Source organism: Gavia stellata, chromosome 3, assembly GCF_030936135.1.
Source record: "Gavia stellata isolate bGavSte3 chromosome 3, bGavSte3.hap2, whole genome shotgun sequence".
In the NCBI taxonomy this organism is placed as follows: domain Eukaryota; kingdom Metazoa; phylum Chordata; class Aves; order Gaviiformes; family Gaviidae; genus Gavia; species Gavia stellata.
Window position 1 is genome coordinate 33219037 of NC_082596.1, and position 24250 is coordinate 33243286.

General features: G+C 37.6%; 2 protein-coding genes across 3 annotated transcripts in view; both read right to left on the bottom strand.

Annotated features, from left to right (window-relative positions):
* Nucleotides 1–4290, bottom strand: part of ZC2HC1A (zinc finger C2HC-type containing 1A) — a 62118-nt gene extending 57828 nt beyond the window's left edge. The window contains exon 1 of the mRNA XM_059836372.1: nucleotides 4133–4290. Within this exon, the coding sequence (XP_059692355.1) occupies nucleotides 4133–4290 (158 nt within the window). The remainder of the gene's footprint in view (nucleotides 1–4132) is intronic.
* Nucleotides 4291–9934: 5644 nt separating this feature from the next.
* PKIA (cAMP-dependent protein kinase inhibitor alpha) overlaps nucleotides 9935–24250 on the bottom strand; it is a 45560-nt gene continuing 31244 nt past the window's right edge. For both annotated transcript variants that reach the window (XM_059815304.1, XM_059815305.1), the window contains exons 2-3: nucleotides 17638–17815; nucleotides 9935–12484 (exon numbers count right to left, since the gene is read on the bottom strand). In XM_059815304.1, coding sequence (XP_059671287.1) covers nucleotides 12405–12484; nucleotides 17638–17788 — 231 coding nt within the window. In that variant the 5' untranslated portion in view covers nucleotides 17789–17815 and the 3' untranslated portion in view covers nucleotides 9935–12404. The remainder of the gene's footprint in view (nucleotides 12485–17637; nucleotides 17816–24250) is intronic.

Consider the following 24250-nt stretch of genomic DNA (forward strand, 5'->3'; position numbering starts at 1 on the left):
CAGTCACGCGCTTTTATATGCAATACAGTTGCTAAAGTGAACAAACTCCAGACGCCTGTTACTGGGCTTAGTAACATCCTTTCTTTAGAACCTTGCACAGCTGGTCAAATTAGTGTCTTTTGGGGTACTGCTTTAATTACCATTTCCAAGGTTTTCTTTTCGGTTCAGTAGATTATTATATGTTGAGTAGTAATATCCATGTTTATCAACTTCAACTTCATTGTAAATCATCTCGTGTCTAAATCTGCAAAGCCTCATTCACCCAGGCAGCAAATACCGTAGCCCCACTTTAAGTATTTTACAAATTCAAGTGGTTCCTAAAACACAATGGTGACTACAGTGAAAATGGAACCTTTTTTTGGAATAGCTGATCCACTTTGGATATGAGCCTTGCTATCTCATTTCATGAGAAAGGACAAAATGAATAGAAAATTAAGATTAAAAGACAGGCTTGTGAGTCCTGATTCTCCAATGTATAGGTGTAAGGAAATATTCATGCTAGAAACTGAAGGGAATTGTCTGTGTAACTAAGCCAGGTAGTCCCCCTAAACAATGTTTGTAGGGGGCAACTCAGAGAACTTAAACTAGATTGTGTTTTTTAATCATGCCCTGGAGAAGCTTTTCTCTCTGTTGATTATGCACCTAGAAAATTAACTTTATCCCAGCCAAAACCAGTACATGTGGTTAGATGGGGGATAAGAATCATTGGTTTTAAATTGGGGCAATTTATTTAATGAAACCTCAGGGCAAAAAATACTCTACTAATTCTCCTTGTGATTGAAACTGTCATCAAAAATGTATCAGCTGAATCTGCTTCTGGTAGTCAGAGTGTTCATCCACATGAGTTTTATCCTAGTCCAAGTCTATTGTCTTCAGTGAAGGGAGTTTTTATGAGATTGCTCTATAATCTGTATAAATCAGACCCCCCCTTTTTAAAAATCTGTTATTTTTGCTGAATGAACTGAGTACAGTCTACTTATTATTTGTGTATTTGTAGTGTGTTGTAAACCTCAAAGTAGTTACTTGCTTCTTTTCTAGCTTGAAATTAACTGCTCAGTTCTTTTCATTCACTTACGTTCAGTATTACTGTGGAAATGTTTAGGAAACTGGAATATCTACTAAATAGTCTCACTTGCCCTAAAGAAATAAAAACAGCAGAGAAAAAATAACAATCAATCAGTCTTATTATGGGAGATAGAAGTTCTAAATATTTTTACGACTTCACAACACATGAAAAACAATCACTGAAGTGTTTTAGAGAAACAGAATAATGCTTTGGAGAACAGAGCCTAAAGAGACATGGAGTTTCATGGGAGATAGCAGGGAGGGACCAAAAAGAGGTTGTGAGCTCTTAGGAAGATGTTGACTGGCCTTGTGGGTAGCTGACAGGAAAGCAGGTCTCCTGCATGTCAAACGCTGATAAAAATATTATGCTGATGCATCTGTATATAAGTTTTGCATCAACATAATCGATGGTAAAACCACCATGGTAGAACAAATAAGCTACTTTGTCTTTTGAAACAACAGTATCTCCAGAGAAATACAGTGACAATACAAGGAGCTGACATTAACATCAGATCTTTTATGGCCAAGATTTGGTAGAAGAATGCTATTTAGTAAAGGGTGTGGTTTTTTCTGTGGTATTAAATATGGGAACTTGTTTTGCTTTCACTTTTATAGGCCGGTAACTAGTATAATACACACCAAAGAAAGGAATGTCTGCCTATTTCTTCCAGTCCTTGAATGTTCTTTTATATATATATATATATATATATATATATATATATACCAGGAATGTACATAGATTTATCATTTTCAGTTTTCAAAACCAAGGAAGTTTTAGGGAAGAATGTGTTCTCAGACAGAAGAAACAGATCCTCCTGGGTGAAGGGATAGAGTGTGCCCTCAGCAAGTTTACTGATGACACAAAACTGGGAGGAGTGGCGGACACACCGGAAGGCTGCGCTGCCATTCAGCATCACCTGGACAGGCTGGAGAGTTGGGCAGAGAAGAACCTTATGAAATTCAACAAAGGCAAGAGTAGGGTACTGCACCTGGGGCAGAATAACCCCATGCATCAGTACAGGTTAGGGGCTGACCTCCTGGAAAGCAGCTCTGTGGAAAGGGACCTGGGAGTCCTGGTGGACAACAGGATGACCATGAGCCAGCAATGGGCCCTTGCGGCCAAGAAGGCCAATGGCATCCTGGGGTGCATCAAGAAGAGTGTGGCAAGCAAGTCCAGGGAGGTTATCCTCCCCCTCTACTCTGCCCTGGTGAGGCCGCATCAGGAGTACTGTGTCCAGTTCTGGGCTCCCCAGTTCAAGAAGGACAGGGAGCTGCTGGAGAGGGTACAGCAAAGGGCTACAAAGATGATTAGGGGACTGGAACATCTTTCTTATGAGGAAAGGCTGAGGGACTTGGGTCTTTTTAGTCTGGAGAAGAGAAGACTGAGGGGGGATCTTACTAATGCTTATAAATACTTAAGGGGTGGTTGCCAGGAGGATGGGGCCAGTCTTTTTTCAGTGGTGCCCACTGACAGGACGAGAGGTGACGGGCAGAAACTTGGTCATAGGAAGTTCCATCTGAAGATGAGGAGGAACTTCTTTACTTTGAGGGTGGCAGAGCACTGGAACAGGCTGCCCGGAGAGGTTGTGGAGTCTCCTTCTCTGGAGATATTCAAAATTCTCCTGGATGCATTCCTGTGCAGTCTGCTCTAGGTGAACCTGCTGTGGTGGGGGGGTTGGACTAGACAATCTCCAGAGGTCCCTTCCAACCCCTATCATTCTGTGATTCTGTGATTCTGTGAATATACAGGTCCACAGGTGGCTAGATATATTTAGGGTATACCAGTAACTCCACTGGAGAAAGCTGTGCATGTGGCAGGACTGTGTTTGTAATAGTTAAATAGCAATTTCTACATTTTTAGTGATACAAGCATAATATTTTTGCTATGTTTGGGAATACCATTGTACAAGAACTTACCATCACCGCCATAAATCATAATATTACAATATTATGTGGATCCTGAATTTGTGAAAGCACAGATAGGCTACTCTGAAGGGAATGTAATTTCTCTGTGTTGCTTTGTCTCATGCAGAACTGTTTCATAATCCTAAAAATGACTGGTCTAAAGACTTGATTTTGAAGAAGAAACATGTTATAGATAGAGTAATAAGAAATTTGTTGATAGAAATTTCTGACACTAACATTGCCTAACATGGAACTCACTGCAGCACTAGGTCACTTTTCAGACATCACGGAAGAAGGTAGAAACTAAGTTTAGTCACCAGAGTTGTGTGTTATCACAAGCAAACATTATGTGGTTGAGGTGAATGGACAATCCTTTCACTAGCAAGTATTTAGTTTGGCAAGTATTGCCTTTAGAAAGGCAAGTATTTTAGATTGTGGACTTTTCCAGAGCTTCCAAGACCTGCCAAACCTTCTTGAAATGTGGTGGAATTAACACTGAAACAAAGAGAGAAGCAATAACAGAATATCATGGATTAAGAGTGATCCCCTAGAGAGTTATTTTGGACTGGAGACAGTAGAAAGCTTCCATCTGCTTAGCTGTATGTATGTATATAAACATGCACCAATGTTGGTGGAGTGAAGAAGGTTCTCTGAGATTTTTTTAAGTCTGTGGTCTATTTTAGGCATTTGAGATTGACCTCCTATCTCAGGAGTCTTCAGGTCTTTCGTAAAAACATGTTTAAAGCTTGTATTTCTTTGAAGAAATTAAAAACTAAAGCCTAGATGTGAGACTGTCAGCAACAGGACACAATTTGGCAGGTGAGGTGGAAGAGGTGGTAGGACTCTAATTGCTGCATGGTATTGTTAATCTTCAGAAAAGCAGCTTTCTGAGACTTCTGCAGCTGTATGGCATAGTTACACGTAAGTGTGTTTTACCAGCCTTTCCTGGTGTTATGCCTGGGATTAGTGATAAAGTTTAGTAGCACATTGTGTCCTTTCATATCCTCCAACACTAAGCATCTCTGTGAGGAAATGGCAGGCAGGCTTGTTTAAAAGATTACTGAAATAAAGTGGCTTCTCATCCACATGATCTCTTATTTTCTACACTAAAAAGCTGCTCTCTTTTGTTCCTTTTCTCTTTGAAACATCTTGGGCTACTTACGGTAAGAGCCACCAAATCCCTTCATTATTGGTCTCTTCAACAGCTAGTTGCTTGGCCCTGATCATGGGATTAGCACCAGGAAAGAGAGGTCTATCATAAGCACACTGTAATGCTTTGGAATACCTCTTCTTGTTCTTCTGAATTTGCCTTGATGACATTTCTGGGTTTTTTTTCAGGAATTCCAGTAAGCACAAACTTCCCATAAATGTCAGAAGAGTATTCTTTTTTTTTTTGCCATGATGACTTATTTTAATTTAAAGCCCATTTGATATACTCAGGTTCTTAATTTCCTGCTAGTAAAGGTCTCCAGGAAGGTACAGTATTTTGACTGTGCTGTCAGACTGGTGAATCCTGGCTGGGATTCTGTGGGCTGTCCTCTTAGCAATCAGAGTTTGTATGAAGACAAGAGAATAATGCATTTCTGATTTCAGTTCATCTACTGGAATCAGTTGCAAGGCCTACTTTAAAACCCCAGCTTTATTTCCAGCAGTTACGGAGATCTTATTTGTGGGGTATGGATGCAGGTCCTGGGGAAGCGCTGAAAAATAAATAGGCGTTTTAAGAGATTAAAGGAAAAAGCCAAGCCTGTAATCAATCATGTAAAAGATGCATTTACAATACTTTGCCCTCATGATTTCCAAAGAATTTTCTCAACACCTTAATCATCCCAGATCCACTGTGGCTGTTTGGACCTCCGTTTCTACAGGTCGGTTTAATTTATAATGCTTCTATTTAAAATACTGTCCGGTGCCACCAGGAGGTGTTCGTGTGCTATTTATCAGCTACTTTCCGGGGTGCTTGCATTTTTTTATTTTTTTGGGGAGAGGGCTCAGTAACAACGCCACAGTGGTAGCAGTTTCTATAGGATCATTATTATTATATAGCATTGGCGTTTGCACTTCCAAACAACTGAGGATGTTATGTTTGTGTCCGAAGAGAGTTCTTAATTCTTTCCCTGGATGAGAACAACTATAGATGAAAAAGACCTGTTAAGTCATCCATCTTCTTCCCTTACAGCATGCCCTGTTCTCTGAAGTATGCTGTATAATGTACTGAGGATATCAGTCTGTTGCTAGGGAAATGATGACTATAATGAGATGTTACACAGTCTACATTTTGACTGCATTGCAGGATCAAAGATGAGGCTGTGGAAACGAAGATCTTTTAGTGAAACACATAAATTGTGTCCTATTTGCACTTGTATATAACTTCCAGGATTAGTAAAGAGAGATGAGTGTATACTACAAAACACTAAAGATCACACAGTATTTTTATGTTGCATGTTCCCATTTGTGGTAACTGTGATATTTAATTGGAAAATATCTAGTGTATTTTCAGAGTACATATAGGCATAAAATATGTACAGATCCATAGTGATCCATAGGATATTACAAATGACTATAAGACATCCTATTACACTACAGCCTAAAGTAGTGCCATATTTATTACCACTGCCTCGTGATACAACATATGGTCCAGAGGTATTCCACAGGGTCTCTTGAAGACCAGTTCCAACCAAATTAAAATTCAGTGTGTTGCAGCAGTCACAAGAACTACCTGCAGATCCTATATGTGAGGGAGGGCAATGTGCAGGAGTGACACTTTTTTCATAGCTGTACAGTCAGATTTACTATTTCTGCTTTCTACTGCATCTTGCGATCAACGTGTGTTTTGATAAAGTGCATGCCATCCTTGTTGAGGAGAAATCTTTAGCCTGAAAAAGATTTCCAAATACAATGATGTGCTATATAGGTTATGGCCAAATTTCTTAAAACATTAAGAGATTTACAAGTTTGCCAAATCTGATTTAGTAGTCACATTTCACTGAGGGTATCGTTTTCAGACTACCTGTGTAAAATTGCAAGCTTAACTTCCCCCTCAAATTTACCTGTAGTCTGGGTCTTTTATATTTGCCTCTAACTATAACACCATTCCACCAAAAACCTAGCATGGCCTCTTCCAGGAGTAGTTATTGGACTCCCACCAGTGACAGCAGTCCTAGGATGTTTCCCAGTAGTTCCTGACCCCAATGACTCATATATGTCCTGTTCTATTGATAAAGAAAAGTAATAAAGAAGCAGATAGATACCATTACTGTACATGAGTTTTTAACTTTCACAGTACATGTTCTTATATCAATAGCCAGCTAAATCACTGAACTGAAAAGAATGTGGACAGCAGAAATTGTTTTATGGGCAAGTGAGTCAACTGAACTAGTAGCAAACACAGCGAAATGCCACTGAAAATGAATGATAAAACATTCCCACATCAAAGATACGGCTAATACATTGGCTAGATACTTGCCATTTGAGGTCCCAAGTGATAACAGAACTCTATGAAAACAAATGCATGGTTTTGCTGATGTGAACATTGCAGTATTGAATTTCTTTGCACAATCACACCTGTGTTGTTCTTTTTTTAGTGAGAAAAGGGACACACGAACGGAAGCATACTAGTAAGGAAATGGATCTGTCAGCATGCCACATGGTAAAAAAAAAAAATCTTGTTTTCTCCTTTGCTGCCTTGGAAGCCACTATTTATGTGTTCATACTTAAAAACTGCTTCTTTGTATCTATTTGCAATATCTGTGTTTGAGGAACACAATGACACTTAATTTACATGCTAATGCAACAAAACAGACGCAGAATAGATCAACTCACCTGCTAACAAATGCATTATTTGGGCCACAGTAGTACTGATTGAATGACAGGTAGCTTTAATCTCCTGATAGCTGTTTGCAGAGCTGCTCAAGATTTGATCTCCCTACAAATATCTCCCATCCAGCTCTCAGATGATATGTCACTACTTCCTATAAATTACTGCTGAGTTACTTTTTTTTTTTATTTAATCTCTCATCCTTTTGTATGTTAAAAAACAATTGATTTTTCAGGATCAAAAGGTGGGGTTTTTTCATGGAAGTAGATGTAAGCATTAACTGATCAACATCGATACAACAGGTCTATTATTTAACAAATACAAAACACTTATCATCTGTCTTTGCTAGTGCAAGAAGGTAGTGTGGATTTTTTGCAAACATTTTTGTCTCAAGACATTTTGGGAGCACTCAAGAGGATCTGCCTTGGCCAAGCCTGTATCAGGCTATCCCCTGTTACACTACACTCATGGATCAGCAAATGGGATTGAAAATATATACTGATCGCAAATTTGCTAAAAGCTTACTTAAGGACTTATAAGTAAGTCATCACTAGCATTGGTCTTTTTATAAACACTTGGTTTCAGTGTACTGAAGCATAAAGTGTTGCCTGAAAACACCGAGAGATCATTTATACACACACGTCATGAGCTGACAAGTCCGTCCTGCCCTCCATACTAAAACATCAGCAGCTCCAAGCCATAATGTAAGAATCAAGGTAAAAGGGTAGAGCGTGAAGTGCTGCTGCTTTCAGAAGATGGGGATGCTTCTTGTCAGCACGAGTGCACTATATTTGTGTTTAGCTTTACTCTCTGCTTTCAAGATGTGTTCATATTTTATTAACTCACTTATTAGTCACAGACAACAACAGGAACTGATTCAGTACCCTGTTATCCTATTTGTCCAGACCATTGTTTGACCATTATTTCCTCTCAGATACTGGCATTATGTTACATGAATAAAATAATACTGGAAATGTACCAAACATTCATATTGACCATCTCTGTCCTTATTCTCTTGCATTCAGTATAGTATCCCTAATCATGGCAAAAAAAGCAGAAAAGAATAGAGTTTAGCCTGAACCTGCAGAGAACAGTGAGAATGTTCCTTGATTTCTATGATTTTTCTAGCTGTTAAAAGTTTCTGCTTTTCAGAGAGTATCTTGTATTCTAAGTTATCTAAGAAATCTCTCATTCTCTTTCATTAGAACCTGGTGATTTTCATTTGTCTCAAGGGTAAAAGCCACAGATTTATGCATGCTTCTGTTCTAGAGCACTGCTGAAAACCTGAAGTTGGTTCTGAAGTCAAAATATCACCTAAGTTGAACAATTTATCTTCTTGTTAGCTAAGACCAACACATCCTGACTGTCCATCATATGATGGAGGAAGCTATTTTCTGCATTGGGCTCCACCTGCCTTACTATTAAGAAAAGATATCCTCCTTATATTGCTGGCCTATCTTCTTGAATTCACACTTCCTTCCTGGCTCTATTGCTTCTCTCGTGCTAAGAACTTTGAAGCCGATCCCCCATTGTGCATTGATCAAAAAGGTGAAGAGAAACAACCTTTCCACTACAAGACTTTAGTCAGTTAAATATACAGAAAATCCAATACAGTACTCCATATACTTCTATTTCTAGGGTATTATTTTACATGAGGGAAGTGCAGGACAGAAAATAAACCAGCCAGGAAGAGAGGCAGAGCAAACCAAAGAAACAAGTCAGGGCAAAAACCAGAGCAGCTTAACATAGGGATACTGCTGAGGTAAGGCAAACTTTGTCAAAGTTGAGGTTACATTACTGTGCTCAGTCTCAACAGCAGCTCTCATTCTTTCCTTTGTAAAAAATTAATTCATGTTTCTGAAACAAAATATAAACATTAAGCACACCTGGAATTCTTCACTGTTTAGCTGAGGAAGGCATTCATACTGTAGAAGTTCCAGCTTAACCACTTTGGTAGTTGCTCCCTCTTTCTGGACACCAGATAATTTCATTATCCATTTGCAGGAAATCTAACTCCTCGGGACCTGTCAAGCTTATACCAGAATACACTTTTCCCTACTTTAAAATTATGGAAAAAACATGGCAAGAGAAATAGGAAGGATGAATAGCAGGTATACTGACTTTTTTTTCCATATTTATTTAATAATTGTTTTACGGAAGGTCATAGTGAACTTACAGCTTAAAATGATAGTTTGATGAAATAATGGTATCTGCATGCTGGCTGCCATCTTTTAATAGAAACTTTTTGAAGCACATGGACAACATTAGTGGAAATAAGCAGAAGAAAGAAATGTCAGTATCTCTGTCCAATTCTAGTTCTATATTCTTGGTGTTTCAAGTGGATGGAGAATCTAAACCCTGCAAGTGCAATGCTTGTGAATGTAGTCACAGACTTTATTATGGGCAACACGAACATGAGTACAGAGACTATTTTTTGAATAGCAGGAGCTGGCAGGGTGAAGGAAGCACTGAAAAACATACAACTAAAGAGACAGTAAAACAAACTACTACTACCAAAAAAACCCCACCAAACCCAAACCTTTAAGGAGTATTCTATTAAGCTAATTTTGTTGAGTTTATATAGCTTTTGAAGAGATTTTTCTAAGATAATCCTGGATTAAACAAACATTTAAACATTTTACCTATCATGAGAACAATAAAGTACAAAGAAGATACTGGAACATAAGCCAGAGTGGCAGGCTTACTGAAAAAGGTAACTAGCAAAAGGAAAAATAACCCAGTCAAAGTCTGATTCTGCTGTCAGTGTCCCTGTTATATGATGCAACTACACAGACATAATGGTGTGACTATACTTGAACTAGCTCTTTTGTAATTGCTTGGATGATAATAGTACTCAAGATACAGTGCTGTGATTTGGCACAGACTAACCACACGTTTACATAAAGTGAGGCCTGCTTACAGATGCTACAGAAACACCCCAAATAAAGAAAGCAAGTAGAGTTCAAGGGATAAAGCAAGCACTCATACACTTTTGGGGGATGAGGAACATAATTTTAGTAGTGTAAAAGGCTGTTTAACAGCACTATTTTCCATCACAAAGAGATGTGTTTCAAAAACCAGCAAAGGCCTCCATAATTGTTCTAAAAACAAAACGAGAGGAGAAAAAGAAGAAACAGGTACAAAATAGAAAGGCTGAAATGAATTTTATTTCACAACACAGAAGAATTAAGAAGGAAAGTGTACTGAAATAAAGAAAAGCACTGAAGGAAAATAAGGAAAACCAACACTTTAACATACTGTAATTACTTATTCCACTATTACCTTTTTCCATGACATTTTATTGAGGGTGTTTCATGGATCATCAGTAAAGTAAAGCTATAAAAAGCCCTAGAATCTTATTTCCTTCTGGTGTTTGTGCTAGATTGACAGTAACTAGTCCATGACAAAGGGGCAACCAGTTCAGCTTGAAGACCTGATGCAAGAGCAAGGGGGGGAAAAATAATTAAGAAAAAATATCAATAATAATGTGTTAACTTTGAAAGGAACACCAAGTGAAACAAATTAATAAATAAATAGTTTAAGGGTAACAGTATTTTCAAAGCAAATGGACTACTTCTGTTACCAAGAAGATAGGGCATTTGACAGCTAATAAGACAGCGAGGCATTCAGCTTCCAAACCATAAAAGGTGAGAGTTAATATTACACTAATGAGCCACAAGCATACTGCTGGCTTGTTTTTTATTAACACTAATAAATGAGCTCATAATACTGATCAGAAGTGTTGTTTTTTTCTCCACACATCTCACAAAAGAATTTCAGGTGACAAGTACTAGGATACATATGTCAACACAAACAGCTGTGGCCACAAAGATGTTTTGTTAACTGATGATTAATATATTCAGGAAGCAATCACACTATTCATTAGTAAAAGTTTACAAACATTAAAAAGTGCATAACATTTGAAACCAACAACAACACAAAAATATATATAATATATATACTATATATAAACAAAGTGACATCACCTCCTGTTAATAAAAGAAAACAAATCTTCTGGCTTTGTGATTGGTGCTTATGTGATTGCCACAGTTTACTAGTCAGTCATTCTCCTTACTCACCTTAGTCACGCAGAGGTGTGGCTACCCATTTTGCAGTATTCAGCCTCATGCATGGCCTTGTCTATTGGGGCGGGATGTGGGGAATGAAGGAAATCAATCAGCATAGCTACTGCAGAATAGATTATTAATTTGCAGATATTTTAAGTAATTCTCTGGATGGACAAGCTATCCTGGTATTTCAATGAAGGTCCAGTTTGGACTGTCATTTTGGAATAGCTAAAATGGGAAAAATACAGTCTTTTAGGTGCTAGATGCCAAGTCTCTCAATTCCTCCTCCACATCCTAGCCAAAAGGCTGCTGTAGCAGCTTCTAGCACTTGGCTGTACCTGGTGCATCAGTAACAGGCTACTGGCTGTGCAAACTCAACAGCCTGATCAACTGAGGCAAAGGCAAGGAATAGAAAGAAAATAGTCGGCCTGGCTGGATCCAGCCCATTATCCACTAGCTGGATGATCCTGCAATCTAAAACTCATTCCAGAATACATAATTGGCAATAACCTATGCCAGTTATTTTCCCGTGTGTAAACAAAGGCCCATCTTTAACAATGTGAACCAGGAAAATCTCTAGCACCATGGAATTTGTTTGAATTTTAACCCATATAAGGTTATAAATGTATTCTTAAAACTACCATGACAATAAAATACTTGGACTAACATTTTAAAAAAAATATCTCGGAAAAAGATTAAGAAATTGGGAGTAAAATTAGAAAAATGGGGAAGAATAACATAAAAGATTCAATTTGAGTCTCTGATACGCAACTAACTACAGGCAAGTGGCAAAACTGTACCAAGGACACATAACACGCTGAAGTATTCACATTAACAAATCGTTTTGAAGGCTCATCTAGTAACAAATTAGAGTGTTGCTGAGTCATTTAGGTTTAGGCATAATCAATTTAGCGGTTCATGTTTTAAATCTATCATGTGCACATCACCACATTATGCAAAAAACCCAGCCCTTTCAAAACGCATGGTAGAAAAATTCACAGTAACAGAAATATTCTTCAAAAGCAGTTGAGAAGGGGCAGTGTGGAGCATAAGTCATACAATACAAAAACCATTGTAAATAACAGAGCTGTAAAATAGACATAAAGTTCTAAAAACAGTGCTTTCTTTACAGTTCTTTTAATGGGTGAACACTTTGGCCAGAGAATTTTAAACTCTGAGGATCACACAAGCCTTTTCTTAAGATACACAATTAGATCCTCTGATGTTTCAAAGGCCATTTGCTACAAGATTTACCTGTTCTACTTTCTAAGAGTGTTCCCATCAAGTAGTCATTATGAAGGGATCCGTCTGATGACACTATCCCAAAAAATCAACACATGTTCAACCATTGCTAATGACAGAGGTAGAGAAAATTCTGTCTTCTGCCACAGCTTGTACCCCCATTTTTAGCATTGTGTTGAGTGGGTTCCAGCAGTGAAGACACATGCACTTTCTTTTCCACCAGCTTGCTCATGGAAACAAATTTGTTCCAGCATGCTCTTGTAATCTGAAAACATCCAGCAGCTGCTCCAGTCGGTCAAAGTCGGATGTCAGCTTTCTTGCTTTGCTGCCTCCCCTTGGGCCTCCCCAGTTTGCTCACTTGGATTTCGTTGTGCATCTCCTTCTCCTTCTATAACATACAAGAAAAGGACGAGTGATTCACCCTAAAACAAAGAGGTCTTGCTCCCAGAACCCCAACTGTTCATTCACCAGTCTCAAAAACAAAGTAAAAAGAAACTGAAACTGAAATCTTGCATTAAATATGAAACCTTTTACTACTAAGCTAGCCATACTTTGCATCTCAAGAGACACCTCCAAAAACAAATCACTAGCTGCAATGAGCACTATCATTTTAAGTACAGACCTAAAGTAGCTAGAAGTATTTAACAAAAATAGTATTTATGATACTATGACAATGTAAGATAAAAAAACCTCATTACACCAAGTCTGAACAGAGTTTACTATAAAGAGATGCAACTTCAATAAAAGCAATAGTTTTTTAAAGCTGTGTTCTGTGTGTCCATTTTCAGTACCACACCCCACAGTGTTCAGTCCAGCTGTCTCACTGCAAACCACAGAATGATCTGAGGAATAGAAAACATCTTACAGTGGCACAGTGAGCAGACAGCTCAAAGCCTGTCTAAAGAAGGCTAAGTAGTGCATTGACAATGGTCTATTAGCACCTATATGCAAAGTATTGTATTTCACCTAACGGTTAAAGACCTAACAGGTTCAGACAGCTGGAAGCTAAGTGCAAGTAAGACAGAAGTCCCTGAACACTGGACTAATTAGCTATAGGTACATAATAAGGAATAATGTTAGGTAAGGAATAATGTTCAGACGTAAGTTGTCTCTTCTATCTTGCAAGGATTCTGAGTAATTTGTATTGAACTGGCTTGATACAGTAGTTAAGAAAATTCCATGGACGAAGTTGTAAAGAGGTCTCAGCAGAGGTAGTAGTGCCTCTTAACTTTAATCTGTAGTTCTTTAGAATAAAGGCAGGGTTGTCAATACAGATGCTTATTTTTCCCCCATTTCAAGTCACACTGTACATCTGCAGCTTATTTCTGTTTATAGAAATAAACACGATAAACACATTCTCTTTTCTATATAGAGGAAACGGCACATTGCTAATGGAAAAAAAAATGTCCTTTGCATTGCAAAGGACATTGCAAAAAGCTCAGATGTGACAGCTGTGTTTTGTGCATGCACTGAGTATTTAGGTGGCAAAATGCCTCAGAGGGTATTGGTAATTATCAAATTCAACCTGATGAAAAGTTGTATGGAAGGTTGATTAACCTATTAAGCAGTGAGATTTTTTCTGTTCATTATGGGTTGAGTAATAAATAAAAATTTGTTTTGCAAGGCACTTTCTCAGAAAACTATTTCTCAGTTTTACCTTCCACATTACAAAGGATTCCATCAGAATGGATCTACATGCAATTATTCCTATTGGATGGAAATCCCTTTTGCTCAAGTTGTCCAAAAAACTATCTACAAAGCCTCCTACATATGTTCAAGTCCAGATGAGTGGAATCTGATTGGGTTTTTATTCCTTTTTTGCCTGCTTGTTACTCCATTTATTCTGATTGCTAGGAAGTCTTTAATATCCCTCATACCATCTGGGCAAGTCAAACTTTCCTGAAAGAATTCTTATTTAAAAAAACCCAACCAAAAAAAAGAAAATGAAGAGAGAAAAAACCTTGCAAGGTATTTGTGTTTAAAAGAAAAATCAACCTGGACACAAAGCCCAAACATTTTACTACCTAAACATTAAACATAGTGCACAAAGATTCAGAGAAAGAGCACTAAGGTTCTAATATACCACTTCTTAAAAGATTTTTTCAACTCACTGAAAAAACTCACTAGTCTAAATCCATTTAATCCATAATACACCGCCTTGGTACTACAGACTTTGTCTTTCTGCTGGCAGAGCTATCCTACTAAAGGCCTTAAAATATGTTTACAGAAATAATTTTGCTTCTAGGTTCTGAGAATCCCAAAATTGCCTAAGCACACTCGAACTATTCCTTCCTTAAAAGCATGATGGCTATAAGCTCTTAAGAGCAAGAGTTGCAATTCCTACACAGCATTTTAAAACCAACAGGCAGTATTAAAAAACCCCAAACCAAATAATATGATACTGTAAGCAATAATGCAGTTGTGTGAGTTGGCAAGCTAGCAACAGTTACTAGTTCTGCTAACGTGCAGCTTTTAACTCATTTTTCTTCCTGTAACGTTACTGACTCTTCAGTGTCTATCAGTATTCTCAATGCTTACATCTAAAACATTTCTACCATGAACTAAAATCACTTTTAATCACAAATTTCTACAATCAGTCTTTCTTTCCAGTTCTGTATGACTTTAGCACCTCTACTATCCCCAGTTTTTTGTAGGTGGTTGGACCATTACAACTTTTACAATGAAGTCTCCTTTCCACTTGCGCGCTGAATCAGTGTCCTGTGGCATACCTGCAGACACCTAGAAAACCAGCAGTTTGTTTTAGAGATTACATTTGTAGAGACTGGTCCTCGTTCTTCATTGTACTTTTTCCTTACTACTTTATTTAGGTACGATCACCTGTAAGATGAACTGAATATAAAGTTCCTTGGAATTGCATTGGTTACCTTGATAGAGAGTTGAGCAGGTGAGCTACCTGCTGATTTCCCTACTAAAATCTTTCTTTTGTCTTCTGTCTTATGATTTCTGTTGCAGTTTTCTACTTACCAGATGTATGCAGTGTTGCTTTTACTAAATTTAGATAAGGTGCGTTGCCACAGAGCACTTGGAACCTATAGTTTGAAGTTTGGTAAATATGTCCGTTCCATAGATATTAGCAGGTTGTTAGCTTACTATGGACAAAGAACACTGGAACAGTTGTTTTGAAGGGTGAGTATTATACAATAATTATATGTATTATACATAATTATGCAGTAAACTCTTCATTATCTGTCATTGGCTCATCAATGAGGGGATTAACCAGCACTCACTTCAGGTATTAAATAGTGCATGACAGAAAATATGGGGTCTTTGAAAAGGCCTCACTGCCTAGTGCTGTTCAAAGCTGTTCCTGTTCTTCACAGGAAATGTATCTGCAGGCTTTTCAAAGTGAATGTACTAAATATGCTTGGGTAGCTTAATTTACATATGTTTTATAATAAACTCTTTTTATTTTCATCTGCATTATCCTACTCTACCATTACTCCATGCAACTGAAAGCAAATGTACTTGTACTTCTGCAAGAAAATGCATATAGCTGTAATAAGAATAAAAGAAAATGAAAAAAAAAAACCCCACCAAAAAACCCAGAATCAAAACTTGATATCTATATTTGTATAATTAGGTAGTACTTAGCATAAATTGTTTGACATGCACATTGAAAGAAATAAGATATAACCCCCAAACATGTGTTTTCCTCTTAATCCTGTCAGGTGTGATGCACATATGAATCCCGCAAGCACTAGTTTATTCTGAACTGGAATTGGGATGTAAAATATTTTTTAGCTTCTCTTTTGTTTGGAAAGACATGATGGGATAATACGCTAATACTCATACGTATGATAATACAATGCATTTCCCAATATTTGTGGTTTGGAGGCTTTTATCCGGCACCTAGGTGTACTAATAACAGAAAATTTAAATATATTTACATTGTCTCTAGCTCAAACTGCATAACCTCCTGAAGAAGCATGCAGGCATTTTTGTATATCTACTACCTAAGGTAATTTTATGAGGAATTCTATACACTTTTCTGAAAATATTGCGTTACCCAAGCTCCAAAAGAGTTCTCCAAGAAAAACAAAATAGACTCCTGAATTATGCATTAAAAATTAGGCTAATAGTTATTTAAACCATTCTCATCACTACAGAGCTAACTGCATGTACAAAATGCATACCAACATATTACAGGCACAAAGTCACATTCTTTTTATAGCTCACAAAAGAACACAGTTCTGGCTTACAATCACCCCAACAGCTTACCTTAAAAATAGGGATTGCTTATATCTTCTAAACGGACAAGATCAAAGACAATTTGGTAAGTGTAAATTTGAGACTGCATAAACTTAAAGCAAGAAGGAAGGTTGGCATTATGCATTTCAAATGCCACCTACTTTGTATTTTTCCAACATTTTACACCTATGCCCACATTAAAATAAATAGACATACCTACACACACATTAATAAAGCTTTTCTTTTTAAAGAGGAAAAAAAAAACCCTAACGGCCCTGCCCAACTAGAATTGCATGCATCTAGAAGCTATAGGCCCCAAACTGGCAACTGCAGAAAGAGTAACTTAGGATGTACATTAGTCTGAAAGACAAAAAAAATAATCCCCTGCTCCAAACAGCACTAAAACCACCTAAATGTCATGCTGTCCACGTCTGATTGCTCAGTGACGAGACTGCCTCTCAGAACTCTTGCCGTTGTCTCTGAGAAAAATATGTGCACAAACAGGACAGCTGCTTATCAACAGATTGTTCTTTGCAGCATTTGTTCTCTTCTGCTGTTATTAAAATAAGACCTCTTTCCTAAGATCTGAAAAGGGCTTTCAAGTATCTGTAAGATCCATTCATTAACCCCCACCCATGTAACATGAAAATAATTACACAGCCACATTACTATTTTTGTTTAATGTAAGGCCCTTCACCATACATAGTCCCTCCTTCCTCTCAACTGAAGGTACACAACCAGCTAAAAATTTTGGTAATATTAGATGTGAAGTAAGATTTAGGATTACATTAGTGCTAATCACCTTAAAAGAAGAACAAAATATCAGCAGAAAGGGGAAAGAAACAATTTACCCAGGAACTAAGATTCACGTAAAACAAACAACAATGCATTGCTATTGCTCTGGCCTCTGGCAGCTGAAAACAAAATTTAATCTCCACAATAACCTTTCAAGCAGACACACGGCTTCTCCTACAGGCGTCAAACCAAAGAGTTTCCATTAAAGGGTATTATGAAGGGCTGGGTTTTAATAAATACTTCCTTATTTTCTTCCTTATACTCGATTTTCCGTAAAATTTATCCTGACTCTGCCACTAGGCACTCGCTGCAGAATGACTTTTCTTTCAGTAATATGTTGTACTTGCAAATAACCACCCTTTCCATTTATGAAATCTGGGCTGCTTATTGCAGGTAACCCCTGCTGATCTTCCATTATCAGAAAAAAATATTTTTGTTGCTGAGGGACAAGGGAATAACGCGTACACATAAACCATGTTTTGTGTACTACTCATTTTTGTTTTAAATAAGTAAAATAAAAGACCAAAATGTACTCACCTGCTTTGTTTATATCAAGCTCTGATAACTTTAAGGCTAGTTCACTGGAGTTCCCACCCGGAGAGGACACAAGTATGTCATGTAACGCATTTCTTCTACCTGTTCTTCCTGAAGCAATGAAGTCTGCATAAGTAGATTCCACATCAGTCATTGCTAACAAATATCCACATAGCAGTACCTGGACAGGAGAAAAAAAGAACACCACTTAAAACACCAGAAAAACAGATGACGTTATGGAACGTGAATAGAAGAACTAGAGGGTCCTCATTTTGGAGTAGATTGGCTATGCAGTAAGCAGCAAAAGATGATGCCTCAATCTCAAAATTTGGAGACATTAGAGAAGAAACAGAGTAGAAGAAACAGAGTAGAAAGCATAAAAGATGTGTGGATTTTATGCAATCTGTATTCAACAGTATTTTAAACAACTTCATTTTTCATACTTCACAAAGTGCTAGTGAGTACTTTATAAAAGCAATGACCTCAGCAACATAATTTCTTTATAGAGATGTCTCTGGTTTTAATATTAGCTGGGAAGTAGGAGGTAGGTAGGGGGTGGAAGAAAGTTCTTTTCTGCACCAAATGCAGAGCGTAAGGAGTAAGAAAGTACAAATCGATAATGCTTTTGCATGCAGAACACCATGCTCAAACACAGGCACAGCTATGTTTTGTGTATTTTCCTTTCTGTTAGAATGATTAGTTTTGGCATTTGTATATAGAACTCTTCAGACTCAACTAATTTATTTTGGTGTGGTAGTTGCACCAAAGTGAATGCATTACCATAAAGTCATTGAAATTAGTGGAGACATGCTAACAGAGCAAGCAGAATAGTTAAACTACAATGCAGAGGTTAACAAGCAATGCTCTGTAAGCTAGATATAAACTCAGAACTTCTTCTCACTAGAAAATAATTATTTCTCATGTTATTATGGAATAATGTGATGATATGCATTAATGTAAAATCTGCCAAAGATACAAGGAAACTCCTATTTCAACCTCAGTAAGAGAAAGATTTTCATCCCTGCTGGCATATATGATCTATCTGCTATAGATCTAACCAGTTAGGATTTTTTTTTCTTTTTCTTAATTTATAGAATTGTAACCAGAGACCAGGGGTGGGGACATAAGGGCAACACTGCACAGTTGCATACAGTGAGACACTTTAGCTATTATTACTAGAAACGTCACATTTGCATAGTGCACAAATCTTTTTCATCAGTTCCTTCTGCAGTTGCTGGACACTGAAGAAGCCCCTGAAGCAATGACAAACACTAACAGCAGCAAAAGATTCAGCTTTCTCTCTTTAAATAAAAAGAAAAAGCTCATTTTTTATAAACGCTTTTTATTTTAAAAAAAGGTACATAAAAGACAACAGCCAACCCTTCCCCACCCTAAACTCCAAATAACTTTCACAAATCCTGTCCATTCTTCATCTTCATTCTAGTCCTCAGTTCCCCAACTTTAGTCAGCTGTATGAGAGTGTATATATGATGTGTCTGAGAAACCAAGAGAAGGGTTCTATGCCATATTTTATTTAGTCTAAATATAACTATATCAAGTATCATTGCAAGACTGACTGACTTAAAAAGTTCATTGCTACCAAGCTTTGGTGTCCATGCCAAATGCTGAATGGGTGACAGGATAATTTTACTCTTATGAGCAACCACTATGAAACAGGAAACGGCTTTTAAAAAAAAAAAAAAAAAAAAAAACAAAAAACCCAAACAACCAAAAAACCCCCCAAAAAACCAAAAAGAACCCAACCCACAAAACCTAACAAAAAACATCTAGGGAAAGAAAAGAGGTCAGCATTGTCTGAAAGCCTGCCTGACACACATAACATAGTGTAGTGTCTCTCAACTAACAAGTGCTTTCATCAGCACGAGAGCATGTGCATTTCTTCCCATGAAGTGCTCTCTTCTTGAAACACTGCAAGAATACTGAAGCAAATGAGAAGTCCATCATTTGTTCTTTGCCCAAGGTGCAGGCATCTCAACACCAAATATATCAACCACGTAGTAATGAAGCATGTAACTTGCAAAGGTGAAGAGAAACAGCAAGGACAGTTGTGATAAGGTAAGAAAATAGCACAAGTTTTCAGACTTATCTGACCTGTACACTGAAGAGTACCATCCAGCAAGATCAGAAGATAGAAGACTTTAAGTGAAACTTACATGAGTTATATTTGTTCATACCTGTTATTGCAACTGGCCTGTAGAAAATCAAATGCAAAACCTGAAAGTAATCAATGTACAGGCTTGAATTTTGTCATTAGTGTCGCACCAGTCCAAAGTCATCATAGCTATCATTCCTGCCCAGCCATTAATTTATTTTAGTATAGAAAAAACACCAGAGAAGAATATTCTTTTGCTACTTTGGAAGCTGCATATCAGTGCATCAGAAACAGAATAAGCAGAGAAGACTATAACTGATGGGGAACAAATTATAGATAGGGCTGTAAGGCTGGCAAAATGAGCCGTGTTGTACAGTCCAGGGAATTGCTCATGGAGTACAAACTGCTCTCCACAGAATACTCTTCTGTAAGATTATATTCTTCTTGAAACATTCCATAAAGCATGGAGTGCACCAGGGGAAATCTCAAGCTTATTTAAATTTTAGCTATGATACAAGGTATGAAGACGTATGAAAATGCGCTATGGAGAACTTCATTTTAAAGGTTCTTTTTCTATAGGCTCAATATGGCATTACGAACAACATTCTGATCAAAAAAGAATGTTACCAAACATACATTTATTAACACTTCCAAGTTTTTCTGTCTGTGTCTTCTCCTAAATGTCAAACACCATTCTGTTTTGTATTGGCAAAATCTTGAGACATTACTGCATAAATATGGAACTCCACTGACATCACCCGAGAGCTCCCCTTCCAGTGAATGGCTCAATGCCCAGCAGTCTGTAATTATTCACTGAACCAGTCATTAAGGAATTACCATTCACTCCAAAAACCCTTTTTTTCCCTTTGGTCTCTGCGGAAGGAGTGGAATTTGCTAATAATTCTGTGAAACATAATTTGAATTTCTGAACTAATTGCATTAACAGATATTCCTGTGTTAAAGATTGTGGTTGCAGTCCCACTAGTTCTAGTAATTTCTTTTTTTTTTTTTTAAGTTGCAAAACCAATACTTTGCTACATGGTGTTGAGCTGAAACAAGAAGGCTGCAAACCTCACTGCTTCTGCCAACTTTAGCAAACCAAAGAAAGCAGTTCTGTGAGCATAAAGACTAATGAAACCTGCTGTCACAGGGTTGGATTCCTTGGTAACTGATAAGATACTATCCCATCTGAAGTCTCCCCTAGCTGTGCTTTGCCTTTCCGCCCATGTAGAATCACTTTGCCTGATAATGGGTTAGAGTTTGCAATACAGCCCTGGGGATTTTCATATGGCATTTGTCCTTTCCTTAGGTTCTTAGTTTCATAAAACTTTTAGAAATGTGGGTATCTTAGACTTCTGCCTCTTTCCTCTCCCAACTCCTTCCTCCCAAAGAAAGCTGTGCTGAAAATTAGTTGAAAGCACTTAAAGAATTATTGAGGATGAGGAAGGTAGATAGGCATAGTTGCTATCTTGGATTTTAGCCAGTGTAATAATACATCTCTGTATTAATAATGAATACTCTGGATAACATATACTGCTACACCTGCAAAAGGCTTACTTCTATATCCTATGCAAATGAAGAAGTTTTACCGGTAACCATCATAAGGAGCAGAATTAGTCTCCAGAAAATGCAGGAGAAAAGAAGGATGACAAGAAGGGTATAATTTAATAGGTACAGAAAGAATCAGTATTTATTTTTTCAGAAAGTTCCCTGAATACTCCTTGATCTCCAATTTCTGTGTTAAATTTTCCATTTCCATGTTACATATAACAAATCTTATCCCCCAAGTTTCTGAAGTAAAATTTCTACAACTGTTCTCTTTCTTCAATGTACTTCTTAAAAAAACCTAAAAAGTTAGTGATGGCTTCACAAATGAAATCCCAATTTGACTGCACTCCATAATCATTCAGTGAAACAAGGTGTTACACAGTGCCACTGTTCTCAAAAGTTCGGAAGTGAAAGTACAGAAATTATGTGGCATAGCAGCATGAATTAAAAATTAGTGTCTATACAGTTTATGGGCTAGAAGTACCTAGGGTTGCTGAATTTAGCCTGTTTAAGGGACTAGCTACCCAAAAGAAGCCCAGACACATTAAGTACCTTCACTAATTGGTATTTATTATTATTTTGAAAGGAAAACAGAATAAGAACGGGCACGTGACACCTGGCTTGTCTATGGGATTTGGCATATGTTGCTGGCTAGCTCCGGAGAGCTGCCATTTTCTTGGCAAACCTGCAGTGTAAGACTAAGAGGTACGATCTTTCAACGTTTACGCCCCCTCTTTCTCCATATACACTTAATGATGGCATTGAATAAGGGATTTTTCAAATAAAACTCTCACAGGCTTTGGCTGCTAAATGTTGTATCACGATCAGCACATTATTTAAATATAATTATCTATATTCAGCTTTCGTAAGTGGGGGGAAAAAAAAAAAGAGAGAACTTGTCATTTAATAGCACGTCTGCTTTAAAGAAGGTGTATAATTATGCTTTTAAAATAAATTTTGGTTCCAAATCTAGCCTTAGCTTAGAGACAGGGCTCTTTCCAGTGAGGAGATAGCTCTATTCCACAGCAACCCGTACCTAGATTCCCATCTCATGCATTGTCTGCTATGTTGAAAGCAGAAACAGACCAATAGTTTAACAAGAGCATACTTCTTCCACAAGAGATTATATCTGTTGTCCTATACAGTAGTATTGCTTTTGCACAGACACAGATGAGCAAGAAAATAGCATTAACTCTTGAAAGCCAGTTAAAGGAAATATAAACGTCTATGCCAGCTAGTGAGCGGGACAGTATTTTAATTTGCGCTTTGAAAATCCCTCACATAGTTTTGTCTGTCTGATGTTTCTCAAGTGACCACCTCTATAAAATAGTAATGTAGAACAGGTCACTTACCTTTTTGAGAGTTAACAAATATTTACTGTGAACATAGTACATGTAGTACTCCTAGTACTAGTAAGATCTTAATGGAAATTAGGGGGTAATTCAACTGGTTAAATAATGAAACAGAACAAAGAAAATGACCACCTGGGATTTTTTTTTAACCCGAAGAAAAAAATGAAGAACCTGTTTTAAATCTGCATTCAAAAAGCACTATAAAGTTGGATATCTTTTGGCTCATAACCTATACAAAGAGATCATGCACTAAGACAGTTAATAGGTTTTTCTTCTGTGTTATCTAAGTTATATTTTATCTAAAGAGATCTACAGAACTAAAAGCCAAATAGTTAAATTCTTACTATGGCCTTGCTCAGGGAAATTTCATTATGCCCATGACCATAAGGATTTGGTCTCTCATCTACCACTTAATTTCAGTTCACAAATTCAGTTTTATCTGCCACTATTCCATAAAAATGCACAGTGAAATTAACAGCAGCAAACAAAAAAAGCAAACATAATCAATGAAGCAACACTACAGAGACCTAAATTCTTTGGCAAGGTAACAGTACAGAAGTTTTCATTCCCACAGACAACTATTGAGGTTATTGGAAGTAATTATAAATAACAATCAATGTTTTGCTATTTTGAAATTAACACCCAATGCGGGAAGCAAATCACAACATTTAAGTATCCATATGAAGACTCTATGTTAGGGAATGGAAGAGGGTGAGCTACTACCTACCATCACTAGTCACTACTCAACCTAAAGAGAATACTGAATGGCAAACAAAACGTGTTTGACAAAAGAGGCATGTATTGCTGTGTGACTTTTTTACTTGCTGTTGATGAATAGAACTCTTGACTCTTGGCTTTTGAAGGGAAGGAGAGAGTTAAAGCATCACTTTTAGGATGCTCTGATACTCTCTATGAACAACTAAATCCATTGCTATGGTACCTCATAACTGTAAAGATGGGTAAGGGCCTCAAGCAAGATGGGAGCTGTCGAGCTCCTCATGTGACATTTATCTGGCAGCCCTGATGAGCATTCCCACATCCATCTGAGCTGTGGGAAGGCTGATGTTATAGGGTTCTGGGAAGATGAGGCCAGGCATGCAGCACTGCAGTTTATTTGTTTACAATGGTGTGGTGCTCTGAACCAAGGAGCGGGGTTAACACAATACTGAACAAATAAAATGTTTTGTTCAAAAGGAATGGTTTCAGCCTTTGGGGAAAGCCTGCCCACTGAGGCCTCTATATAGCAATCCAGCAGCACTCCTTTCAGAACAGAGAGATGACACGAGAGGCAAGCCCACGGAAAAGTATGAAAACACAAAATAAACCCCTCAACAGGAAAGAGGAGCTCTTCCTCAGCTGATGGATTACTGGAAAAGCCCAGTCCATTAAGGATTCACAACAGACTGGCAGCCCGGAAATACTTTGTGCGAAAAAGACAAGACTTTCTGCAGAAACGTAGAGTAGATGTCTGCTTAGCATCAGGATGTTTAGTGGAGGGGAGGGGGGGAAGTTGTGTGGGCTTTGCTCATGAAGCACCTCCCCATCTTCCTAACCTGGCTCTTAATTCAGGATTCATGCTATAAGCAAGTTTGTTCTCTCAGAC